Source organism: Notamacropus eugenii, chromosome 2, assembly GCF_028372415.1.
Source record: "Notamacropus eugenii isolate mMacEug1 chromosome 2, mMacEug1.pri_v2, whole genome shotgun sequence".
Taxonomy (NCBI): Eukaryota; Metazoa; Chordata; class Mammalia; order Diprotodontia; family Macropodidae; genus Notamacropus; species Notamacropus eugenii.
Window position 1 is genome coordinate 127567930 of NC_092873.1, and position 23123 is coordinate 127591052.

Genomic DNA, 23123 nt, shown 5'->3' on the forward strand with positions numbered 1-23123 from the left:
AAGCATTCTTGTTGAAAAGACTAGGGGAATAAATGAATCTTACTTTCACCAGATCTGGCTATGGAAGGTAATAACATACACATGCAATTGGGTATGGAAGTTTATCTCACCCTACCACAAAGCAGGGAGGAAGGGGATAAGAGAATGGGGATAATAAAAGGGATGGCAGGTAAGGGGAATGGATAATTGGAAGCAAACACTTTGGTAGATGAAAAGGTCAAAAGAGAGAATGGAATAAATGGAAGGTGTGACAGGTAGAGTGAAATATGGTTGGTCTTTCATAACATACTGTTATGGAAATGTTTTGCATGACCACACATGTATAACCTTTATTGAATTGTTTGCCTTCTTAATGAGTGTCGGTGGGGAGGGGAAAGCAAAAGAAAGTGGAACTCAAAGCCATAAAAACAAATCCTAAAAATTGCTTTTACAAGCAAATAGGAGATAAGATATATAGGTAATGTACAGAAATCTATCTTACCCTATAGGAAAAAAGAAGGGAAGAGGATAAGAGAGGTGGTGATGGAAAAGAGGGTAGATTGTAGGCAAGGGTAATCAGAGTACACTTTTTCCTGGGGACGTAAAGGGGGAGATGGAAGAAATTTAAAATTCAGATACTGTGGAAGTGAATGTTGAAAACTGAAGTTTAATTACTTAATTAAATGAAAAGAAATTACAACACCCTAATGGGGTGGGGAACCTTATGCTTTTTTAAAGTCCCATTTTCAGGATACTCCTATAAATTTGAAAGCATTCAGTTTCTCAGTATTGGTTGAAATGGGAAAGATAATAAAGGAAAAGAAATTTGTAGGCACAGGAAAAGAAAGTGCAACAGATATAGTGTGGGGGAAGAGGGAACTGATCAGATAGATTACAAATTAGATGTACTTTTACAAAATAGATTACAAAATAGATGTACTTAGTAATGAGACTTAAGGAACTAAATCAGGGGAATGAAAAGGAGATATCCGTTGAAAGTAAGCATTGGGATCACTTTTTATGTATTGTGTCAATGTCATTTTCAATATCCAAATATTCAAATGCATTTTGGTCTCATCAATATAGAATTTCAAGCTGTAAAGATAACAACCCAAACACTCTTGCTTTTTCTTTGTGACTCACATGTATATTTCCCCATAAATTTGCCAAAAAAGATTTTTTAAACATGTCAGAAATTTTTCTCACTTAGTACTTACTATCGTTGTCTCTCTATGTCTCTCTGTATCTCTGTCTATCTTTCTCTCCATTTCAGTCTTTATCTCTATGTCTCAGTGTCTGTCTCTGTCTCTATATATCTGTCTCCAGTTCTCTCTCTCTCTCTATTTTCTCTGCATTCTATCTACTAGTTTTTTAGTGACATTTCTTTAATGACACCTTTCGCTTCAATTCTTTTTTTAGCTTCTTATTTGTTATATGTTGCAGCCTGCTCATAACCACCATGTGCATCTTTTTACTTCCCTCTGAGTAATATTAATTTTTCATTATTTAATCCAGTTTTTCATTGTTCTTAGGAAGGAAAATCATTATTATTATTAATAGTAATAATAAGGACCATTATTTGTTTCAGGAAAATATTTGAGGTTATTAAAATAACTTTGTCGTTTCACGAAAGAAATACAGTCCACTCTCCTTCTGTTTAATCTTTGGCCCAACTTGTCCATTCTCAGTGTCTATTGAAGAAATTTCTCGGTCTATTTATCATCAATATTTGAATATAAGCTCCTTGAGGGCAGAGACTGTTTTGATAATTTAGCATAACACCTAAAAGACAATAACTTTAATATAAGTTTATTGATTCAGGTAAAGTCAACAAGCATTTATTAAATTCCTGCTAAGTGTCAGGCATTATGCTAAGGGCTGAAGATGCAAAGAAAGGCTAAAACTATCCCTACCCTCAAGAGTATCATATACTACCAGTGGGGACATCATGCATCAAACCTCTGCATGTATTGACTGAAAGAATAATAGTTCACATTTAAAAAGATACTAATTCTCAAACACATTTATTCCATATTGCACATCATGTCATATAATTACATGCCTAAAGGGATTTAGTGTCAACACTCATGTATTGTAACAAGCTCAAATTTTCATGCAGATTTTAACCTTTTCTAATGAGAGTAGTCATCTGATGAAGCTATAACATGGTATCTTTTCACAGAAGCTTACTAGGCCTTGACAGCCCCTCTCCAGAGGATTTAATATCCATCTTTCCCCACTTGAGCAGTTCAAAGTGGAAAAAGCCATCAAAATAATAAGCAAGGCATTAAAGAAGAGGTCTTTATAAAGATGAGAATATATCTTTCACTGAAGAAAAAAGGATTAAAGTCATTCTTCTATAAGTTGTTATAGAATGTTTATAGAGTCCTCTCTCTATGCTGCATCATGCTGGGTGATACATCTCTACAAATACCCTAGATCTCTACATATAAATCTATATTTTTATGCACATAATATATACACAGTTACATATGTATATATGCATATATATATATAGTCAACTCCAGATTTAGAAGTAGGTATCAAGTGATTTTAACTCAATTTAATCTTCTTTATTCTAGATGAGCACAAATAACCAACTTGCCAAGAATAAGCAATAAATTTATTGAATTATTTTTTGCAAGCAGTGGCTTGTGATTAAGTAAAATGTCTGTACCAAGAAAGAATAATTTCATAAAAATATAAGGAAAGGGAAATGTTCACTATGGCCTGATTTTCTCCAGAAAGATTCCAAACTTAAAGGAATAATGATACAAAATGAGCATGCTTTTTAATAAAGAAAAAAAGTAGATATATAATCTATTTTTTAAATAAAAGAGTGTTCAATCTTCTCAGGCATGGGGCCACTTGAACAGCTGTTGACAGATTATTACGAACTAGTTCTTTCATATCTCTGCACCTTCTAAGTTACAAAGCAAAATAAGAACTGCATATCACCCAAGTGTTTTTACATGATCAATCCAATTGAAAGCCTGAAGCATAAAAATTAGAAATTTTTTCCCCCTGAAAGAACAGAAAATCTAAACTCAAGAAGAATAATCAATAAAAGATTGAGAGTATCAGTACAGATTGTTAAAATAATATCTAACAAAAGATGTCACTTTTAGAAAGCTAATTCACTGCAGAATTCTCCTCTAGAACATGAGTGAATGGGACTAAATTATCTCTAAGGTGAATTCTGCATGTAAGATTCAACAAAATGATGATGCCAGGAGTAATAAGACTTCTACAGTGGTTAAAAAAAAACTTAGTAAGCTTGATGAAATACTGAAGTGCTGCTATATACTTTGATTGCCTATCTTTCCATTTATAAAGTATAAGCGCAAGAAAACATTTTTCTACCTTGGTTTCCACAAGACATTATTAAGCCTTGTTTCAATGCACAATTTGAAGAATCCACTACAGATTTTTATTAGTACTCAATACAAAACCACTCATGTTGTAACTTGAAGAGTATTCAACACTTTAGAAACCTTTTGTACCTTGACAAGCTAATTTGACCAAAGATAACAGATCTAATTTTTATTGTGCACCTAGATTGTCATTCTTTCAGGCCACTATAAGAAGTTATTCTGAGGAATCATATCATTACAATATATTTGAATATATATATATATATATATATATATATATATATATATATATATATATATATATATATATATATATATATATATATATATATATATATATATATATATATATATATATATATTACTTCAGGAGCTCTGATTTTAACACTGCATGATGATCCGCAAGCTAAATTATATATACAAGCTGGACATTCTCATTAATTAATGCTTCTAATGTACCAGTAGATTCTCCTAAATATTATATTATAAGCTTGGGCTAAGGGGGATCATACTAAATTTACAAGGAAATTCAATTTTATGTATGTTACATGCAATAATATTATTCTAATTTCACCTCAATAACATTTATTTTTCTAACCTAACAAAGGTATTTTTGTACTGGAAGCACTCTCCTGTTTATATTTTTGGTCATTGAAAAGATTATCTGAAACTGGAAAAATGTCTCATGGATTTAATTTCATAAATCAAAAAAATTAAAATCCTTAAATCATCATACCAAATTTAGACATTTGAATTAAGAAAACAATAACATTTTATTATTCAAATTCAAAATAATGAGAATTTTTTTTCTGCCTGGAATAACAATCAGCTTTAACATACTGCAAAAACCTACCCACTAATAGAGAGTACAAAGACTTTGGTCATTTATTTCACCAAACTAGGAGATTTCACATTATAGATATACACTGAGATTACATATTAGTGATATATAATATATAATATTTACACATATAAATAATGTCAACTGGTATGTATACATACATACCAATCATGCATGTAAACATACATATATACTTATATATATATGTGTAGAAAAATCACATTGCAGCCCGCATGGCCCATATATGGTATGTGATTGCAAATTCTTGACTCTATATTCATTATTTTGAAAGAAAATATTGGCTTGAATCACTGGATCATCATCTATTACAGCTTTTTTTTCTTCATTTGCTAGGGTTTTTTCCCCTCCATTGTAATGTATTCCTACTACTGCTAAAAACGTACAATGAGATGGGAAAGATATAATCAAGGCGAATAGTGAACCAAATATTGTATGACAATATAGTAATTAACCAGAAAAAAACATAGCAAGAACTAAATGGATAAGCTTTTCATCACTCAGAATATGTTATCAGAAATGTTGATGGAAAAGTAAATCTACTCTCAAAAAATAGCCTACTGTTTTACATGACCCTACCAAAATTATACTGATATACCCTAGGCACAGCCATTCCTAATTCATTGTCTAATACAAATTCACTCACCTTAAATACACATTGCTTAAAATATGAGTATTCATTTCAAAGCAGTCTAAGACAGGAGAAATAGCATGAACATTTGTATAAATAGCCAAAAATATGATATTAATTTTCATCAATTGTCCATAAGTATCTAACTATATGTTTTCACCATTATGTGGCATTACTTTCTTAATGCACAAATGAAATGTGGCTACTTTATACTTCCCATAAGACCAACATTTTCACTCTGATGATTTTTTTTTTATGTTTTCATAATTTCATAGATAATGGATGCATTAATATTTCTTGTCTGAAATATAAAAAGAGGCAAATGCCATCTTATCCCCATATCATTTGTTGTTTCAACTACTAGGGCAAAATTTAGATTACCTTTGGATACTGCTTAACAGGAATCAGTACTCGTTCTGACAGTTTTATGTTTTTGTTGCTAATGACATCAAGATATTTCTTTTCTTCATCTTCTTTTTTCCCATCAGAACTCTGAAACTTTTCAATTTCTGAAAATGGAACAAAGAGAAAAAAATGAAAGGATTAGTATTTTTAAAATAGCTATTTTGGTTAGGCTTATCTTTCCTCACTCAATTTTAATAAACATTTATTTAGGACCTAATATGCTCATCTGGGATGACAGCTAGGGAAAAATGTAACATATATTGTGTTATGTGTTTCCTACAATGGTACTGGCTCAATCAGTCTGACACTACTTCTAAAAAGACCTCAGTTTCCTAGGAATAAGAAGTCATAACAGAATACCATGCAGAATATTTTATTGTGAAACAAATAAGTTCAATTAAATTTCAAAAAAAATTACAACAAAAAGAATAAATTCTCAGGGTGCTGAAAATTTCAAAGGAGATAAAAGTATTCTACTAATCATGACAGATTAAATCAAGCAATTATAAAGGGTATGCCATTTTCTTTTAAAAATTCTATTAAGAAAACAGAAAAGAAGTTGTTTCATTCATTCGCCCATTGTTTTCTTTAGAGAATTTTATGTACTCTAATGATCATTAAAGTGAAAAAAAAAGATGAATATTTTTGTTCCCCCTAAGCTCCAAGGGATTAAAATCTACAAGGAAAGAAGTCCAAAAAGACATAAGAATAATGATTCGAACTTAGATATAGTTTGTCCAGTTGCTTAGAAAAGATTGTGAATACTATATGGAATGTATATCGATACAACAAAACCACTATTTGTTAACAGATATTAAAGGATACACTATGAACTTTCAAATATGGTTGATAATGACATCTCTATTTTAGGATGGAGTCAATGGATAATCAGAAATAACCAATAAGATAATTAAAATTTTAAATATGATTACTAGTAGTAGTCAACATGCATCGAAATATGATGGCAAAACAATCAACAGCAACAAGGAGTTAACACTGTCTTCTGCATCTCTTACAATCATATTCAGATCATCAGTTATATACTCACTAAATTAAGCAGCATTGGTCAAATATAATTCATGCTATTTGGCATGACAAAATCAATTTCACAATGTCGAATGGGTTTAAAAATATTTTCTGAGATAATTTTGTTAGCAAATTTGCTTTACTCATTTATCTTATTTGTTTCTATTAAGAAGAAATTACCTTTGCCACAATATTTCATACTTTATCTTTTTTTCGGGGTATGGATATAAGTATTCATTTCATTTCATTTCCTTTTTAAAAAAGAATTAACTTATTTGTTTTCAGTTTTCAACAATCACTTCCATAAGTTTTAAATTTTCTCCCCTTCTCTATCTTCTCCCTCCCCAAGATAGCATGCAATTTTATATGGATTCTATACATATATTCTTATTAAACACATTTTTATGTCTTCTCCTTTTACATAATGTGATTATAAGGAAATGAGATACTGTAAACACACAGTCCAAGTAGAGAGGCATTATGTTGAAAAGTCTCAGTATTAACAGTGTTGGAAGGGTATAGTAGGTAGACTGCTAAACCAGGAAATAGGAAATCCTGCATTCAAAATTTGTCTCATAAATACTGATTCTGGATAAGTCTTTTAAATTTTCTGTATATCAGTTTCCATACTCAGAAAATGTGGATAATGTTAGCTGAAGCATCTCACAGAGTGGTTGTGAGACTCAAATTGAAGAATTATAATGTGATTTTCAAGTCTTAAAACACTAGATCAGTGGTAACTATTGAGAACATAGATATTCTTCCTCACCCATAGTTATTATTTCTCACTAAGAAACTCTATAAAAATGTATTTATTTTGATTATACAGTATTTATAAATATGAAGACAAGAGCAATACATTAATTTGGGTATTCATTTGAAACAAGTAGTAATATTGTCTTCTCTAGAGGAATATTACCTTGAATTCTCTAATTGTTGTAGGAATGTAATAATTCTCCATTGAAGCATCAGTTTAGAAATGGAAGGAATCTTATAGGTCATCTAGTTTAATTTCATTAAATTAAATTAAATTAAATGAGTATTTATCACATCTTTACTATGTGTTAATCATTATGCCTGGTATTGGTGGTAATGAGGCAAAAATAAAACAGAACAAACTTTCTATTAGTTTCTATCTCTGTATTAGGAGTGAGGACCATATAGACACATAAATAAATTTAAAATATACAAAATATATTCAGGAAAGAGAAAAAGTACTACCTGATAGGGGAAAAGAGTTATTTTATGGGAGATGGTACTTGACATAAGAAGTCAGCCAGGTTGCTGAGTGGATAGAGCTCTGAACCTGAAGTCAGGAAGGGCAGTGTTCAAATCCAGTCTCAGATACTTTCTGGTCTGTGTGACTTGAGTCAATTCACTTAACCACTGTTTAGCTTACTCTAGTGGAGAAGAAAATGGAAAACCATTCCAGCATCTTTGCCAAGAAACTCCCATGGACAGCATGGTCCATCGGGTCAGAACCAGTAGGACATGACAATGACTGAACAACAATAATGTGAAATAGCATTTGATGGAAGCTAGGAGTTCCAACACTTAACAGTGAGAAAGGAGAGATAGTACAAAGCATGGGGGTAGGGGCTTAGTTCATGCCATGGCACTGAGATGAGAAATATAATTTCCTGTAAGAGGGTAAGCAAAATAAGCCACAGAACGCAAGTGTGTGTGTGTGTGTGTGTGTGTGTGTGTGTGTGTGTGTGTGTGTTTGCACATGCTCTTGCTCAGGGACATAAATTGGAGCATGAGCATAATGTATACCACAGATAGGCTTGTAATCAGGTTATTAAGTTTTAACTGGCCAGTAAGAGTTTTGGATTATAGAGTTACTAGTAGGGAGGCAATGAAGCATCAACACGATCAGATTTTTTTTTTTTTAAGGATATCATTTTGGTAACTACATCAAAGATGGCTGTGGGGGACAGATAGGATTGTGTAATCAAGAGGAAGGAAGGTTATTAGGAAGTTGTAATGCAACAGCACATGAGAGAAGTGGTCTTTTCCTAAATTAAGATGGTTGGTTGAAGAGAAGAGGATGAATGCAAGATATATTGCTGAGATAGATACTATTAAATGTGCCAATTAATTGTAAATGGAATATGACTGAGAGTTGTGTATTACTCTAGGTTGCAAAACTGGGCGAATCTACCTTCCCCCTCCCCCAAGTCTATACTTAACTAAGTTTTATTTTAAATAGGCGTTTGTTATTATTTCCTCTTTTCTTTTTTCTCCCCCTTCCTCCTGCTACCATGTGATTTTGAACTTGTCCACTAACCACTGTAAATAATAATAATTATGATAATGATGGTTATGATGATAAGTATTTATATAATACTTTGTAAATATCACCTCCCTTTATCCTCTCTCAAACCCTGGGAAGCAGGCATTATTATTTTTCTCATTCTACAAATGAGGAAGCTGAAGTAGACAGAGCTTAAAGTGATTTTTCTAGGATCATACACCTATTAAATATCTGAGTCTTGCTTTGAATTCAGGTTTTCCCAATGCCAAATTCATGACTCTTATCTACTGCCTCATAAGCTGCTCTAAATAGTGGCATTTTGCTTCCTCTAGGTAGTGGTACTCTCCCACCTCCTCCAGAAGGACTTCATTATATATTCCAATTTCATCTATCTCCTGTCATAAAATTCAAGTGACTGACTGTTACACAGATCTCATAGTAGTTGAGTGATATAGCACTGGTACCTCTGAATTAAAACTCCAGTGCTATATTAGAGGGTTAAATTCCTCTTGGAAACAATAACTCCACCAAATCAAAGGTATGAGATATTTCAATAGCTTCTGTAGAATCAAAGATAAACTCTTTTGCTCTAGGTTGATTCTAGTATCAAGAATATAGCATTTACTGGAGAAGTCAATAGTTATATCAAAGAATATTGATGATTCATATGAATTTAAATTAGATTTTGAATAAAGAAATTTACTCATTGGACTCACGAATTAAAAAAAAATATGGACATAATATTCTGTAGGATCAAAGTGTTTGATCTAGGATGGAACTTAGTATTCAACTACTGAAATCACCTTATTTTATGGCAGAAGAAACCGAATCCCAGAGGGAAAATATAACTCTCCATATTGAATCTTTGACTACACAATCTGAAGTTGTTTAAATTCTGATTAAACAGATATGCTGATATTAACACACAGCTTTAGGGATAAATTTAATATTTCTCTCTCATATTGATGGGTTGCTATGGAAAGAATAGAATGAAATTGATATAGTGGATGGATTCAAAGAGATATTGTGCAAAAATGGTTTGTAAAAATTTTGGATCATTTTTTTCAGCAAAGTTTTCCTATTTCATATTATGGCCAATTATTTTCTTTTTTTCTATGCCAGTCTAACAATATTCCTGAAGGGTTTGTTTATATTTTTGGTGTTGAGTTTAATGGAAAGATGACACCAATATATCATGTCACTAAATTTCTAGATTTTAAAATGTTTTAAGTGTCAGTCATAGTTTCATAATTATAGTGTATTCTGAAAAATGTATTAAATATGCATGTATTTCTAGGTTGAATTATAAACATATTCAGTCATTCCATAAATATATACATATATATTATATATTTGTGTGTATGTACATATATTATATATATAATATATATACACACACACATACATATCCTTTTTTTTTTAACAAGGTTCCTGTTCCCACAGACTGCCAGTATCCTACAACCTTTGTGACAAAGGCCTGCTCCTCACCCCTTTCATCCTAATAGGAAAATGTTCAGAATTGTTGTTCTTTTTCTTTTTTCCCCACTATGTTGAGGTTGTCTTTACTCAAATTCCTGGATGAAAAATACTTTCTTTTTTCCCTATTTGAAATACACACACACATACTCTCTCTCTCTCTTTCTGTCTCTCTCTCTCTCTCTCTCTCTCTCTCTCTCTCTCTCTCTCTCTCTTTCTCTCTCACACACACACTTGTGTGTATATATATATGCATATATATTATATGCACATATAATATATATATGTATATACATATACACATTTCTTTGTGTGCATTTTACTTTAAAAAAATTTAGAGTCTCAAATTCTCTCCTTTCATTTCCATTCTTCCTTGAGAAGGAAAGCAATTTGATATCGATTATACGTGTGAAGTCATGCAAAACATATACGCATATTACCTGTTTTGAAAAAGAAACAGAGACTGAAAATACCCAAGAAAAATGAAAAAGAAAAAAAAAGTGTTTTAATCTGCATTCTGAATTCCTCAGTTCTCTCTCTCTCTCTCTCTCTCTCTCTCTCTCTCTCTCTCTCTCTCTCTCTCTCTCTCTCTCGGTGGATAACATTTTTCATCATGGGTCCTTTGGAATTGTGTTGGATCATTGTCTTAAGTGGAGTAGCTAAATGATTCACAGTTGATCATCCTTACAATATCATTGTGTACAATGTTTTCCTGGTTCTACTCACTTTACTTTCATATTCCTAAGTTTTTCTGATGCTGCCCTAGCTTGTCATTTATTTTAGCAAAAGTAGCATTCCAACATAATCACATACAACATCTATTTCTGTCATTCACTAATTGATGGATATTCTCTCACTTTCCAATATTTTGCCACCACAAAAAAGGATGTGATAAATATTTTTGCACAAAGAGGTCCTTTTCCCCTTCCTTTGATCCCTTTGGCATACAGACATAGTCATGGCATTGATGGGTCAAATGGTATGCACAGTTTTATAGCTATTTTGGTATAGTTCCAAATTATTCTCTAGAGTAGTTGGAAAAGAAATATTTTTTCAGGACACCACTCTCACTGGGTTGATGCCACAGAGTCACCATTGTCTAGGTTTAAGTTTAAGTTTAAGACCCTGGAAACCTGGTAGCTTATGTATAATATTTCTCCAGAGATGTATACATTACTAGAAAGCATGAAGAAAACACAGAGAAAGCCATGTATGGAAAGAAATTCCCTAGAGATACAGTGCTCTGCCATGAATCGGTCTAACTGTGCTCTCTACTCCTTCCATCACAATGTTCTATACATTGCAAAGGACAGTTTAGGAACACCATATAATACATGGGCTGTCCTTCCTATGTCAGCCTCAGAGTGAGAGATTGATGCCCTCATTATTGTTGTTGTTGGTAGGTGACTGGTTACTCTCACATGGTTCGATTACCCTCCCTCCACATAATACATTAAAATTCTGTAAATCTCGCTGTTTTTGTTTCAATGGTAAAATAGAAAAAAAAAAGTTATTGGAAATGGCAGTTTGTTTATCACACATCCTACTTTCATGATGAACTCTATTTCTCTCTCCATGTAAAAATATAGAGAGGGCATGAATTTGCTCAAAATGCTTCCCTGAGTTATTTATTTGTGAATGGAAACAAAAGTCTTCATCTTTACCTTTGCTCCCAAATTATTTGCAGGAATATGTTTGGAGGTTAGAAATACTGGGATAAAATTCGAAAGGAGGGCAGGTGTTAAGAAGTTTCCCTACAGTAATTTCTGAAGATATATTAAGTAGTTTTTATGTCGAAGGCCTTTTTCTCATGATATGACAAGGGTATGTGACTGGCCATTCAGTTGTCCACTGACATATAATGGGGAATATGCTTTCCAGTGACAGCCCGATAATTTTACGGTAAATTGTATAAGCTTTAGATATAGAACCTGAATTGACAAATCCTAGGCAGAGAAATACTAAATACCATTGTAAAGTGAACAAAATGCTTTCATCAGAGCTATCTCATGAGGTAGCTAATTTAAAGGATTTACATTATAGGTAAGGAAACCAGGACCCAGAGAGGTTAATTGACTTTACTATTATCACGCAGATAGTAAGTGTCCAAGCCACCTTTCAAATTCAGGGCTCCTAATTCTGAGGCCAGTGTGATTTCTATAACATGGAATTTTCTTTTTAGCTACAGATTTATGAAATGATAATTATAAAAATGAATTGTTAAAATTAGCAAGTATTTATTTGGAACCTCCAATTTTCCAGTAACTGCTACAGATGCTTGAGATACAAGTACAGAAAATGAAACAATCATTAATCATGTTAACAGCATGAAAGAATTGAAAAATAACATATATGTATATATAAAACATAAATATAAAAGTAATAAATTCAAATATATACAGGGAAATTAAATATAAAGTAGTAAGGTTTTTTGTGGGGGTGCAGAAATATGAGCAGGTAGGAAAATTAGGAAATTCAGGCAGAATATGATACTTAAGTTGTGTCTTGAGGAGGCCAAGATAAAGAGGGAGCATATTATAGGAATGAGAAATAGCAAGTAGAAAATCATGATTGGGGATGAGAGGTGAAATGCTATGTGGAAAGAATGTAGGGAAAGTCAGTTTGATGGAATCACAGAGTGTGTGATGTGGAGTAAAGTCCAATGAGGCTAAAAATCCAAATTGGAGCAGCTTATACAAGACTTTAAAAGCTGAACACAGAAGGTTTTATTTTTCTCCTAAAGTCAATAGAAAGTGACTGTAATTGTTTGAGGAGGGAAGTGACAGAGTTAGATGTCTGCTTAAGCAGATGTTTTTAGCACTATGTAGGACGGACCAAAGTAGGGAAAATCTTGAGGCAGGATGACCAAGTGGGAGACTGTTGTAACAATCTATATGAGAGGTGATGAAGTCCAGAACTTAGGTGGTTGATACAAACAGAGAGAAGAGGTCAGATGTCAAATAAGAAAGAATATCAAGATGGAACAAGAAAGATGTGGCACCTAATTAAATATGTAGGATGAGGAAGAATGAGGAGTTCAGGATTAAGCAAATGATATGAGTATGGGAGAAAAAAAGGGCAATAGTTCCTTTGGTAGAAATAGGGTATTTTGAAGGGAAGGATAATTTACAGGGATAGATTTCTGAGTTCAGTTTTGGATAGGTTGACTTTAAGTTATATCAAAGACATCCATATTGACATGACCAATAGGTAATTGATGGACTCAACTTCAAAAGAGACAAAAGAGTTGATTCATCAATTTGGGAGTTATATTCATGGAATGATAATTCAATTGATAAGATATGATGAATTTATGGACAGGGAGACAGAGTAAAAGAGAGACAGAGAAAGAGACAAACACACAGAAAGAGGAAGCAAAAAGAGACAGAGAGAGTATGAGAACAGAATCTAGGAGACATCTTGGAGAATCTCCACAGTAATGAAGTACGATGATGATGATGAACCAGGAAAAAAAAGATTGAGAAAGGGATGTCAAACACATAGGAAAGGAAATGGATAAGAGAAGTAGACATTAGTCTCTTATTCAGCAGATGGGTTAAGAAGGATTAGGACTGAGGATCATCAGATTTCACAATTCAAAGCTAAGTGTTAACTTTAGAGAGAGTAGTTTCATTTGTGTGGTGATTATTTTGGAAGCCAGATTACTGCCTGAGGACCAATCAAGAGAAGAGGAAATGGAGGAAGTGGAAGCAGTTCAGTGAAGAAAACTTTTCCAAGAAGTCTGGCTGAGAAAGAGTATAGGATGAAAGCTAAAGAACATATAGTAGGGTACAATGCAAGTGTTTATTTCTATTTTTTTTAAAAGTTAGGAAACTCAAGCATATATGAAGGCAGTAGGGAAAGAATCAGTTGATAAAAAAAGGTTAAGATTTAAGAAAAGAGGTTACTTGAAGATCTGGGGAAGATAGGAGAGCATGTGATTGTGTACACATGTAGAAAGGTTTACCCTGGCAAGAAGGTTCACCTCAATGTCATGAGAGTGGACCAAAAGAGGAGGAAGTAGAAAACGATTTCAAGATTTGTTTTAAATCAACAAAATCATAGAATATTGAAATTTTGAAGTTTCATTATTTTTCTCAATAAAGAGGCAAGGTCCCCAGATAAAAAGATATATAAAAGATGTACAGGAAATTTGGAAAGGAAAAAGAAAATTTGAAGCAGCTTCAGAGGGAGTAAGCTACAGAATTAATAGGGTGGAATAAAAGGATCACCTTACTGAACTGAGAGACCAGCAAAGGTTAGAGAACATGAATTTAAAATGAAATCAGTCAGCATATTTTCTTTTGATTTGTTTTGAGACTTGTAAGATTTTCTCTAGCTTGACTGAGGTGCTTGGGAGTAGCAGTCTGGAAAAAGGAAGGTAGGAGTGCTCTGATTTGGCTAGATCAAGAGTGATTATAGGCCAATGGAGAAAGTCTGTGATTATACCTTAAAAGGGATAGTAGGTATTTTTACCCATCAGTTACTTTACCTTCCAATTTTAATTTAACACTTTAGTATGACAGTACGAAGGTAAAGCTAAGTTACATTGGAAAGAGTCCTGGATTTGGAGTTAGAGGACTTGGCCTCAAATCCTGACTTATCTATTCCCTTATCTGCATGAACAGACTTTGAGAGATACTGGAGGATAAAATGGCCTTGTGTGCTATGGTCCATAGGATTAAAAAGAATTGGACATGACTGAATGATTGGACAACAACAAAATAACTGTCTTTAATGGTGATGAAAGTCATGTGACTTTAACCAAGGTCCCTCAATTTTAGATGTCTGAAATTTGAATACTTCATGATGGATTCCAGTAACTCTTCAGACATTATATTTAAGCTGAGCAAAGTATCTTTACCAAAGCTTTATCTTCCTCTTTTTTTGCTTAAAATATGTGGATTATTTTTCTTTTCCCCACTTTTATGGAGTTGTTCTGCGTCCAATAAATTTTTCACATGAGGAATGACTACATTTGCCAATTGGACAAGCATGCTGGGACAGATGCCAAAAGCTATCTGATTTGAACATCTGATTTCAAGAAATCTTAGTCAAATTTTTCTTCATGTTCTAATCTAACATTTTCCAGTTCCAAGATTATAAGAATGTGTTTCGTTCTTTAAATCAGGCATTGTCTAGTCAAAAAAGCAAAAAAATGTATACACTCCATTTTTATTCTTTTATCTGTTTCTTCTTTTTATCCAGTTATTTAATAAGTCTCTATAACTATAGTAGAGGCTATGGAAGGTATAAAGAAATTTTAAAACAAATCCATGACCAAAAGGAACTTATATTCTACTCAACAAATCAAGATAGGCTGATAAAGAAATAAATTGTCTATTCAAAAGAAAACATCACAAAAAAGCAGAAATAATTTTAAAAGTTTAAAAGGATATTTTAAAAATACATTTTTTGGGGGTGGAGCCAAGATGGTGAAACAACAGCATGCACTTTCTGGAGCACTGCTTCCAAGCTCAGCCAAATACCCTTAAAAAATGGCTTTAAATTTGGAACTATGCCCAAAGGGCTACAAAAATGTGCATAACCTTTGACTCAGCAATACCACTTCCAGGACTGTGTCTCTAAGAGATCATAAAATGAGAAAGGGTCTTACATGCACAAAAATATTTATAGCAGCAAAAATTTGTGGTGGCCAAAAATTGGAAATCAAGGGGATGCCCATCAATTGGGGAATGGTTGAATAAATTGTAGTATATGAATGTAATGAAATACCATTGTGCTATAAGGAATGATGAACAGGAAGACTGCAGAGAGGTCTGGAAAGACTTATATGAACTGATGCTGAGTGAAAGGAGCAGAACCAGGAGAACTTTGTACACAGCAAAAGCCATAGTGTACGAGGAAATTTTCTGGTAGACTTAGTACTTCATTGCAATGCACGGACTTAAAAAATTCCCAATGGTCTCTTAAGGCAAAATGCCTTCCACATCCAGGGAAAGAACTATGGAATTTGATCGCAGAATGAAGCAGATCATTTTCTTTTGTATTATATTTTGTTCTGTTATATGATTTCTCCCATTCATTTTAATTCTTCTGCAACATGACTAAGGTGGAAATGTATTTAATAGCAATGTATGTGTAGAACCTATATAAAAATTTATACTGTCTCAGGGAGAGAGTGGGGAGATGGGGGGAAGGGGGTGAGGGAGGGGAAAAATCAAAGATATGTGGAAGTGATTGTACAACACTGAAAACAAATATAAAAAATTAAAATAAATAAATAAACAAACAAATAAATGAACAAATAAATAAATAAGTGACTCTAAACAAATTCTGGAGCTGCTGAACCCACAGAATGAAGGAGTGAAGCAAATCTCCAGCCCAAGTGAGCCTGAAAGGTTGCTTGGAAGTATCTATTGGGTCTTGCAAGGGGCAGGGAGGAGTCCAGTGTGGGCTGCACCTGCACAGACAGGACCTGAGCAGGCCTTGGTGAGACTGAATCTTTTGCACTTGTGGCAGTTTCTACACTTCAGAATGCCAAAACACCTGGAAAAAACCTATGGGACCAGTGTGGGAGAGTGGAGTGGTCTGACCCCAGCCCCAGGGTGGCAGAGCGAGAAGAGGGTGGAGGAACCCCCACAACCAAAGCAGCGCAGAGGCAGAAATGGTGACTGTTTCTGGAGCTATAGGCACACAGAGTGTGGGGGAATTGAGAGGCTGACCGTACATACCCCACCTCCACTGGAAGCAGACATCTACCTTGACAAAAAGCTCAAATATCAAGTAAATGGCTGGGGAAATGAGCAAAAACTGGAAAAGAATCAGACTATAGAATCTTACTTTGGTGATAAGGAAGACCAAAACATGTGAACAAAAGACAACAAAGTCAAAGCTCCTCCATTCAAATCCTTCAAGAAAAATATGAATTGGTCTCGGGCCAAGGAAGAGCTCAAAAATGATTTTGAAAATCAAGTAAGAGAAGTAGAGCAAAAATTGGGAAGAAAAATGAGAGTGATGCAAAAAAACTATGAAAAATGAGTGAACTGCTAAAGGACACCCCAAAAAGATTCTGAATAAAATAACACTGTAAAAAATAAACTAACCCAAATGACACAAGAGATTCAAAAAGTCCATGAGGAGAATGTATTAAAAAGCAGAACTGGCCAGATGGAAAAGGAGGTCCAAAAGCTCACTGAAGAAAATAATTCCTTAACGATTAGAATGGAGCAGATGGAAGCTAATAACTTTATGAAAAATGAAGAAATTATAAAACAAAACCAAAGGAATGAAAAATAACAGACAATATGAAATATCTCATTGGAAAAACAACTGACCTGGAAAATAGATCCAGGAGCGATAATTTAAAAATTATGGGACTACCTGAAAGTCATTATCAAAAAAAAAGAACCTAGACATCATCTTTCAAGAAATTATCAAAGAAAACTGCCCTTCTAGAACCAGAGAGTAAAATAAATATTGAGAGAACCTACTGATCAGCTCCTGAAAGAGATCTCAAAAGAAAAATTCCTAGGAATATTGTAGCCAAATTCCAGAGCTCCCAGGTCAAAATATTGTAAGCAGCCAGAAAGAAACATTCTAGGTTTGTGAAAACACAATCAGTTTAACACAAGATCTAGCAGCTTCTACATTAAGAGACTGAAGGGTTTGGAATATCACATTCCAGAAGTCAAAGGAACTAGAATTAAAACCAAGTATCATCTATACAGTAAAACTGAGCATGATACTTCAGGGAGAAAAAAATGTTCATTCAATGAAATAAAGGATTTTCAAGCATTCTTGATGAAAAGACCAAAGTGGGATAGAAAATTTGACTTTCAAACACAAGAATCAAGAGACGCAGGAAAAAGTCAACAGGAAAGAGAAATCGTAAGGGATTTACTGAAGTTTAATTGTTTACATTCCTCCATGGAAGGATAATATTTATAATTCTTGAGAATTTTCTCAGTACTAGCGTAGTTGGAGGGATTATATACATACAGACAGGGGGCACAGGGTGAGTTGAATAGGAAGGGATGATAACAAAATAAAAGTAAGGGGTGAGAGAGGAATATATTGGATGGTGAAATGGAAAAACAGAATGGGGCAAATTATCTCACACAAAAGAAGCAAGAAAAAGTTTTGTCAATGGAAAGGAAGAGAGAGGAGGTGAGAGGGGAAAAGTGAACCGTATTCTCATCACATTTGGCTTAAAGAGGAAATATCATGCATACTCAATTTGTTATGAAACTCTATCTTACACTACAAGAAAGTAGGGAAGAAGATGTTAAGTGGGGAATGGGGTATGATAGAAGGAAGGGTAAATGGGAGGAGGGCACAATTAGAAGTGAATGCTTTTGAGGAGGGATAGGGTCAAAAGGGAGAACAGAATAAATGAGGGGCAGGATAGGATGGAGGGAGGTATAGTTAGTCTTCCACAACATGATTTTTATGAAAGTCTTTTGCATAATACAGATGTATAACATATATTGAATTGCTTGCTGTCTCAGTGGGGAAGGGTGAGGAAGGAAGAAGGGCAAGAAGTTGGAACTCAAAGTTTTAAAAACGAACGTTAAAAATAGTTTTTACATGCAACTTGAAAATAAGATATGCAGACAATGAGGTACAGAAATCTATCTTTTCCTCCAAGAAAATAGAGGGGATGGGGATAACAGAAGGGAAGGATGTGATAGAAAGGAGATTAGATTGGGGGAAAGGGTTATTAGAATGCACACTGTCTTGGGGTGGGCAGAGCAGAGAGATGAAGAGAAAATTTGAAACTCAAAACCTTGTTTAAAAGAATGTTGAAAACTGAAAATAAATACATTTGAATTTAAAAAAAAAGAAAAATACTTTTTTTAATCAACAAAAATCTTCCTTCTCATCATCTCATTTTAACTCCTTTCCCAAAATGAGGAATAAAGAAACTCTGTCACAGTCATGGATAGCTAATCACACACACACACACACACATACACACACATATTATATTTATATATATTCTCATGTGTGTGTGTGTGTTTGAATGAATATGACCATATTACTCTTGTCCAGTCAATTAATTAACTTTTATTGCTGCTGTTGTTACTGATTTCACTGATTTCTCTTCACTACTGTCTTTGAATTGAAAGTTTCTATGCAGTCCTGGACTTTGAATCAAGAATGCTTGAAAATATTTTTTAAATTAAAATTCCACTATTCCTTTGTAGTATTATACTCAGTTTTTCTGGGTAAGGTATTGCCAATTTCCTTTGCCTTATAGGATGTCATATGCCAAATTTTCCCTTCCTTTATAGTATGGGCAACTAAATCATGTATGATTTTAACTGTGACTCCTCAGGACTTGTATTCTTTATTTATAGCTACTTGAAGAATTTATTTTTTCTAGAATCTCTGGAATTTGGCTATGATATCCCTGGGAATTGGTTATTTGAAGTTTCTTTGATGAGGTAGCTGGTAGATTCTTATTTCCAGTTTTCCCTCTGCTTCCAAGATATCTGGGCAGGTTTCTATTAAGATTTCTTGAAATGGGATGTCAAGGCTTGTTTTATGTTCATGACCTTCAAATTTTTCAATGATTTTTAAATTTCTTCTCATTCTTCTCATTAATCTGTTTCTAGTTATTTTTGCTATGAGATAGCTTACAGTTCCTTCTAATTTTTTAACCTTTGACTTTATTTTAATATTTTCTCATCACATTAATTGGCTTCCATTGGATCCATGCTAATTTTCAGAGATTGTTACACAAAGTTTTTTACTTTCTGTGCCAAGCTTTTAGGTGCCTTGCCAATTCTTTCATCCATAGCTCTCATTTCTTTTGTGATTATTTTCCTAAAGCAGTTTCATTACATTTAAAATGTGTTTTAATTCCCTTTAAAACTCTGGCTTCATCTCTTCCATGAATTCTGTTTGAATTTGTGCCTAAATTCTATTTTACTGTGAGTCACTGCTTATAGATGCTTTGGATTTATTCTTTTCCATTTTTTTCTCATGTATCCCTGTCATCATACATGGTGGGGCTTTTTGTTGTTTGTTTGCCCATTCTCCCAGCTCATAACCTTGATTTGCATTTGCTATTAGTAATAGGTTCTATGATACTTCTGGAGGAAACATCTGTTCTAGTTCTGTTGCTGTGTTATTGAAGAATTGAGTTTTGGCCAATTCTAGGATTTCATGGAAAGATTGGGAACCTCTAAGTTTTCAGTATTCATAAACACAAAATGATCTAATCCAGGGCAAAGTCTATTTTCTCCCTCCTCTCCCCAGTCAGAGCTCTACAACTTCCTGAACTGGATTTTGATCAGAATAACAACAAACTTCTGATGGATTCAGCTCCTATCAGTCAGCTAGGAAGCTCTGCTGGTTAATGACTGTGTTATTCTCTTTGATTCAGGGTTTCAGTCTTCATTATTGCTCTACTGGCTGGATAAAATATTAGAATTGCCATCCTACTCTTTTCTTGGAAAATGAGCTACACTACTGTTGCTGCTACCTTTGAAACATTTCATTTTCCTCTATACATCACCCAGGATCATCCTACTCAGACTGTCACCTCCATGGACATAACCCCTTCTCAATCTACCCTGGATCTGTGACCTAGATCTGGGTAGTAGGTGATAAAGTTGGCAGTACATTCCTAGTTGTATTACCATAGAATGGTTCTAGGAGTGCCCTCTTATGGGTCTGAGACCTCTTTTTGCCCTGGTGCCCTGCATCACCCTGGGTACCAGAATACTCCATCTGTCCTAAACCAATCCCCAGACTTCTCTGTCTCCTTTTGTAAGCCTCAGCTATGTGTTTGGCATTTTCTGCATTTCCTCATCAGCATTTTCATAATGCATTTTCTTGATATTTGGAGTTTTATAGATGGGAGCTTAGCTTCATTTCTACTTACTACTCAGAGTTCTTGGTTCTGTCCTCTCTTTCTAACAGCTTAGAGAATAAAGAACTTTGATTGGGGTGGATCATGGTAGAAAAGGGCTTCTGGCTGGAGCCTGACTGGAAGGACTGGAGTAATGGTTCAAAGAAAAATAGGAGATAAAATTAGATATGTATAATGGGGTCAGATTTTTTGAAGGCCTTAAATGCCAGGTTTTTATGAATTAGGGTAACCTTCAGCAGGAATTTCAGGAAATCTTGTTATTTATATAGTGGGTATATGTGTTTGTGTCTGTGTGTGTCTGTGTGTTTGGGGCGGGGGGAGAGAGAGAGAGAGAGAGAGAGAGACAGACAGACAGAGAGAATGAATCAGTGTTTTGGTCACATAGACAGAATTTACCTAAATTTTGTCAAAATCTTTAACAAAGATATTCCTGCTGTTCTCATGGAAACCATGGAGAGATGTTAGCTAGAACATAATAAAATTAGTAGTTTGAAACTGTAATTTTCAATTGTATTTATATTCTTTACCTTTATTTTGTATGTGTTGTGCACATATTTTGCATATGTTTGTATATGTTGTTTTCATGTAACCTCTCTGAGGATAAGAATTATTTCTTTCTATATATTTATATCCTCATACAGTATCTGGCCTATAGTAGGAACTTAATAAATGTTTGCCGATTGATTGTGTCCCAAAAATCTGAGCTTAGCCTTGGACCGTTTAAATTTTTTATCAATAAAATGAAAAATCACATAGATGGCATGCCCCTCTATATGAGTATTACATAACAGTATGAGCAGGTAGGTAGCACAATGAATTACAATGTCAAGGTCCAAAATATCTGGATAAGTTAGAATATTTGACTAAATATAATAAGATGAAATTTGATAGGGATAAATATAGCATTGTATATTTTAATTTTAAAAATGCTTGCAAAATACATGATGAAGGAGACGTGTAGACAACAATTCAGCTAGGAGAAAATCATTTGAGAGATTTACAGGACTGCAAGTAACCATTATGAAGGGAATGACAAGTATTTCCCTTCAGTTTACATAGATCAGTCTCCACTTAAAGCTGTTGAGGAAAATCAATAAGGCAAGTAAGTAGTAAGTAGATTCTATACAGAACAATTGATACTCTCAAGTTCGTCGAGTGAGGTGCTGGAAGTTGATGCAGTCAGAAGTATAACAGTCCATAAGGGCACTGGCAAAATAATGCCATTAATCTCAAATTGTGCAGGGCCCCTTTATTTCTTAGCAGGTAATAAATGATTTGAGGCTTAGCTGAATGAATGATCCACCCAGTCCCAGATGGCTGTGGTTCATAAAACAACAATACTGCTGAAAAGTTCCACAGTACAGTTGCTGTCAAAACCCTTTAATGGTATATGATGAAACTCATGGGATTGTGTGAGTTTTAGTGTTAAGGTGATTTACACAGAGTAGATTTGGAATGGAAGTGCTTAGGCAGAATATCTACACAGTTGATTTTGCCTGTTTTATCATGGTTCCACATCTTAAAAGAGAGTGTTATTTCTTTTTACACACACACACACACACACACACAGATTTAATATAGATAAATAATAGTAGTATAGATAGATAGAAGATACTGTCAGAGAAAATACTCAGTATAAGTCAACTGTGGAATATGGCATCCCCCCAAAATCTAAAGGATATTGCATCATATTAATAACAATATTTGTGTAGCACATTGTTTGTCAAAGAGCTTTACAGATTTTAACTCACTTTATTCTCACAGCATTGTTTTGCTATTCCCATTTTACAGATGAAGAAATTGAGGCAGACAGAGGGAAGAAGTTAAATGACTTCACCAGGGTAACACAGGTAGTGTCTGAGGTCAGAATTAAATTCAGGTTTGTCTGACTCCATGACAAGTGGAGTTCATTGTGCCACCTAGGAGAGAGTCCACATGCTCTATAGTATTGTGTTTCTTTGGGGCACTACAATTTAGGAAGAGCATTCATCAACTGGTGAATATTACAAGCTGTTAACCAAAACTATTAAAGACCCCAAGAACATACAACATAAGAATGGCTAAAATGGAGTGGGATCGTTTAGCATGAACAAGAGAAGACTTTGAGAGGGAAAGATAGCTCTCTTTCAATATCTGAAGGTCTATCAAAAGAAACAGAGGTGGAAGAAATAGTTATTTAGTACTTAATGTGTCAATACTGTGCATTTAGAATACAAAGAAAAAGAAAAGAAAGCCTTTACATTCAAGGAATTCACAGACTGTTAGGGTAGACA

The 23123-nt window shown here is 33.9% G+C and overlaps 1 protein-coding gene across 6 annotated transcripts in view; it reads right to left on the reverse strand.

Moving 5' to 3' along the window:
• KHDRBS2 (KH RNA binding domain containing, signal transduction associated 2) overlaps nucleotides 1-23123 on the reverse strand; it is a 926489-nt gene that overhangs the window by 720547 nt on the left and 182819 nt on the right. For all 6 annotated transcript variants that reach the window (XR_011974335.1, XR_011974338.1, XR_011974337.1 and 3 more), the window contains one exon: nucleotides 5225-5352. Coding sequence is in view for 2 of the 6 variants with exons in the window: in XM_072642542.1 (XP_072498643.1) it covers nucleotides 5225-5352 (128 nt within the window). In the remaining 4 variants the exon portion in view is untranslated. The remainder of the gene's footprint in view (nucleotides 1-5224; nucleotides 5353-23123) is intronic.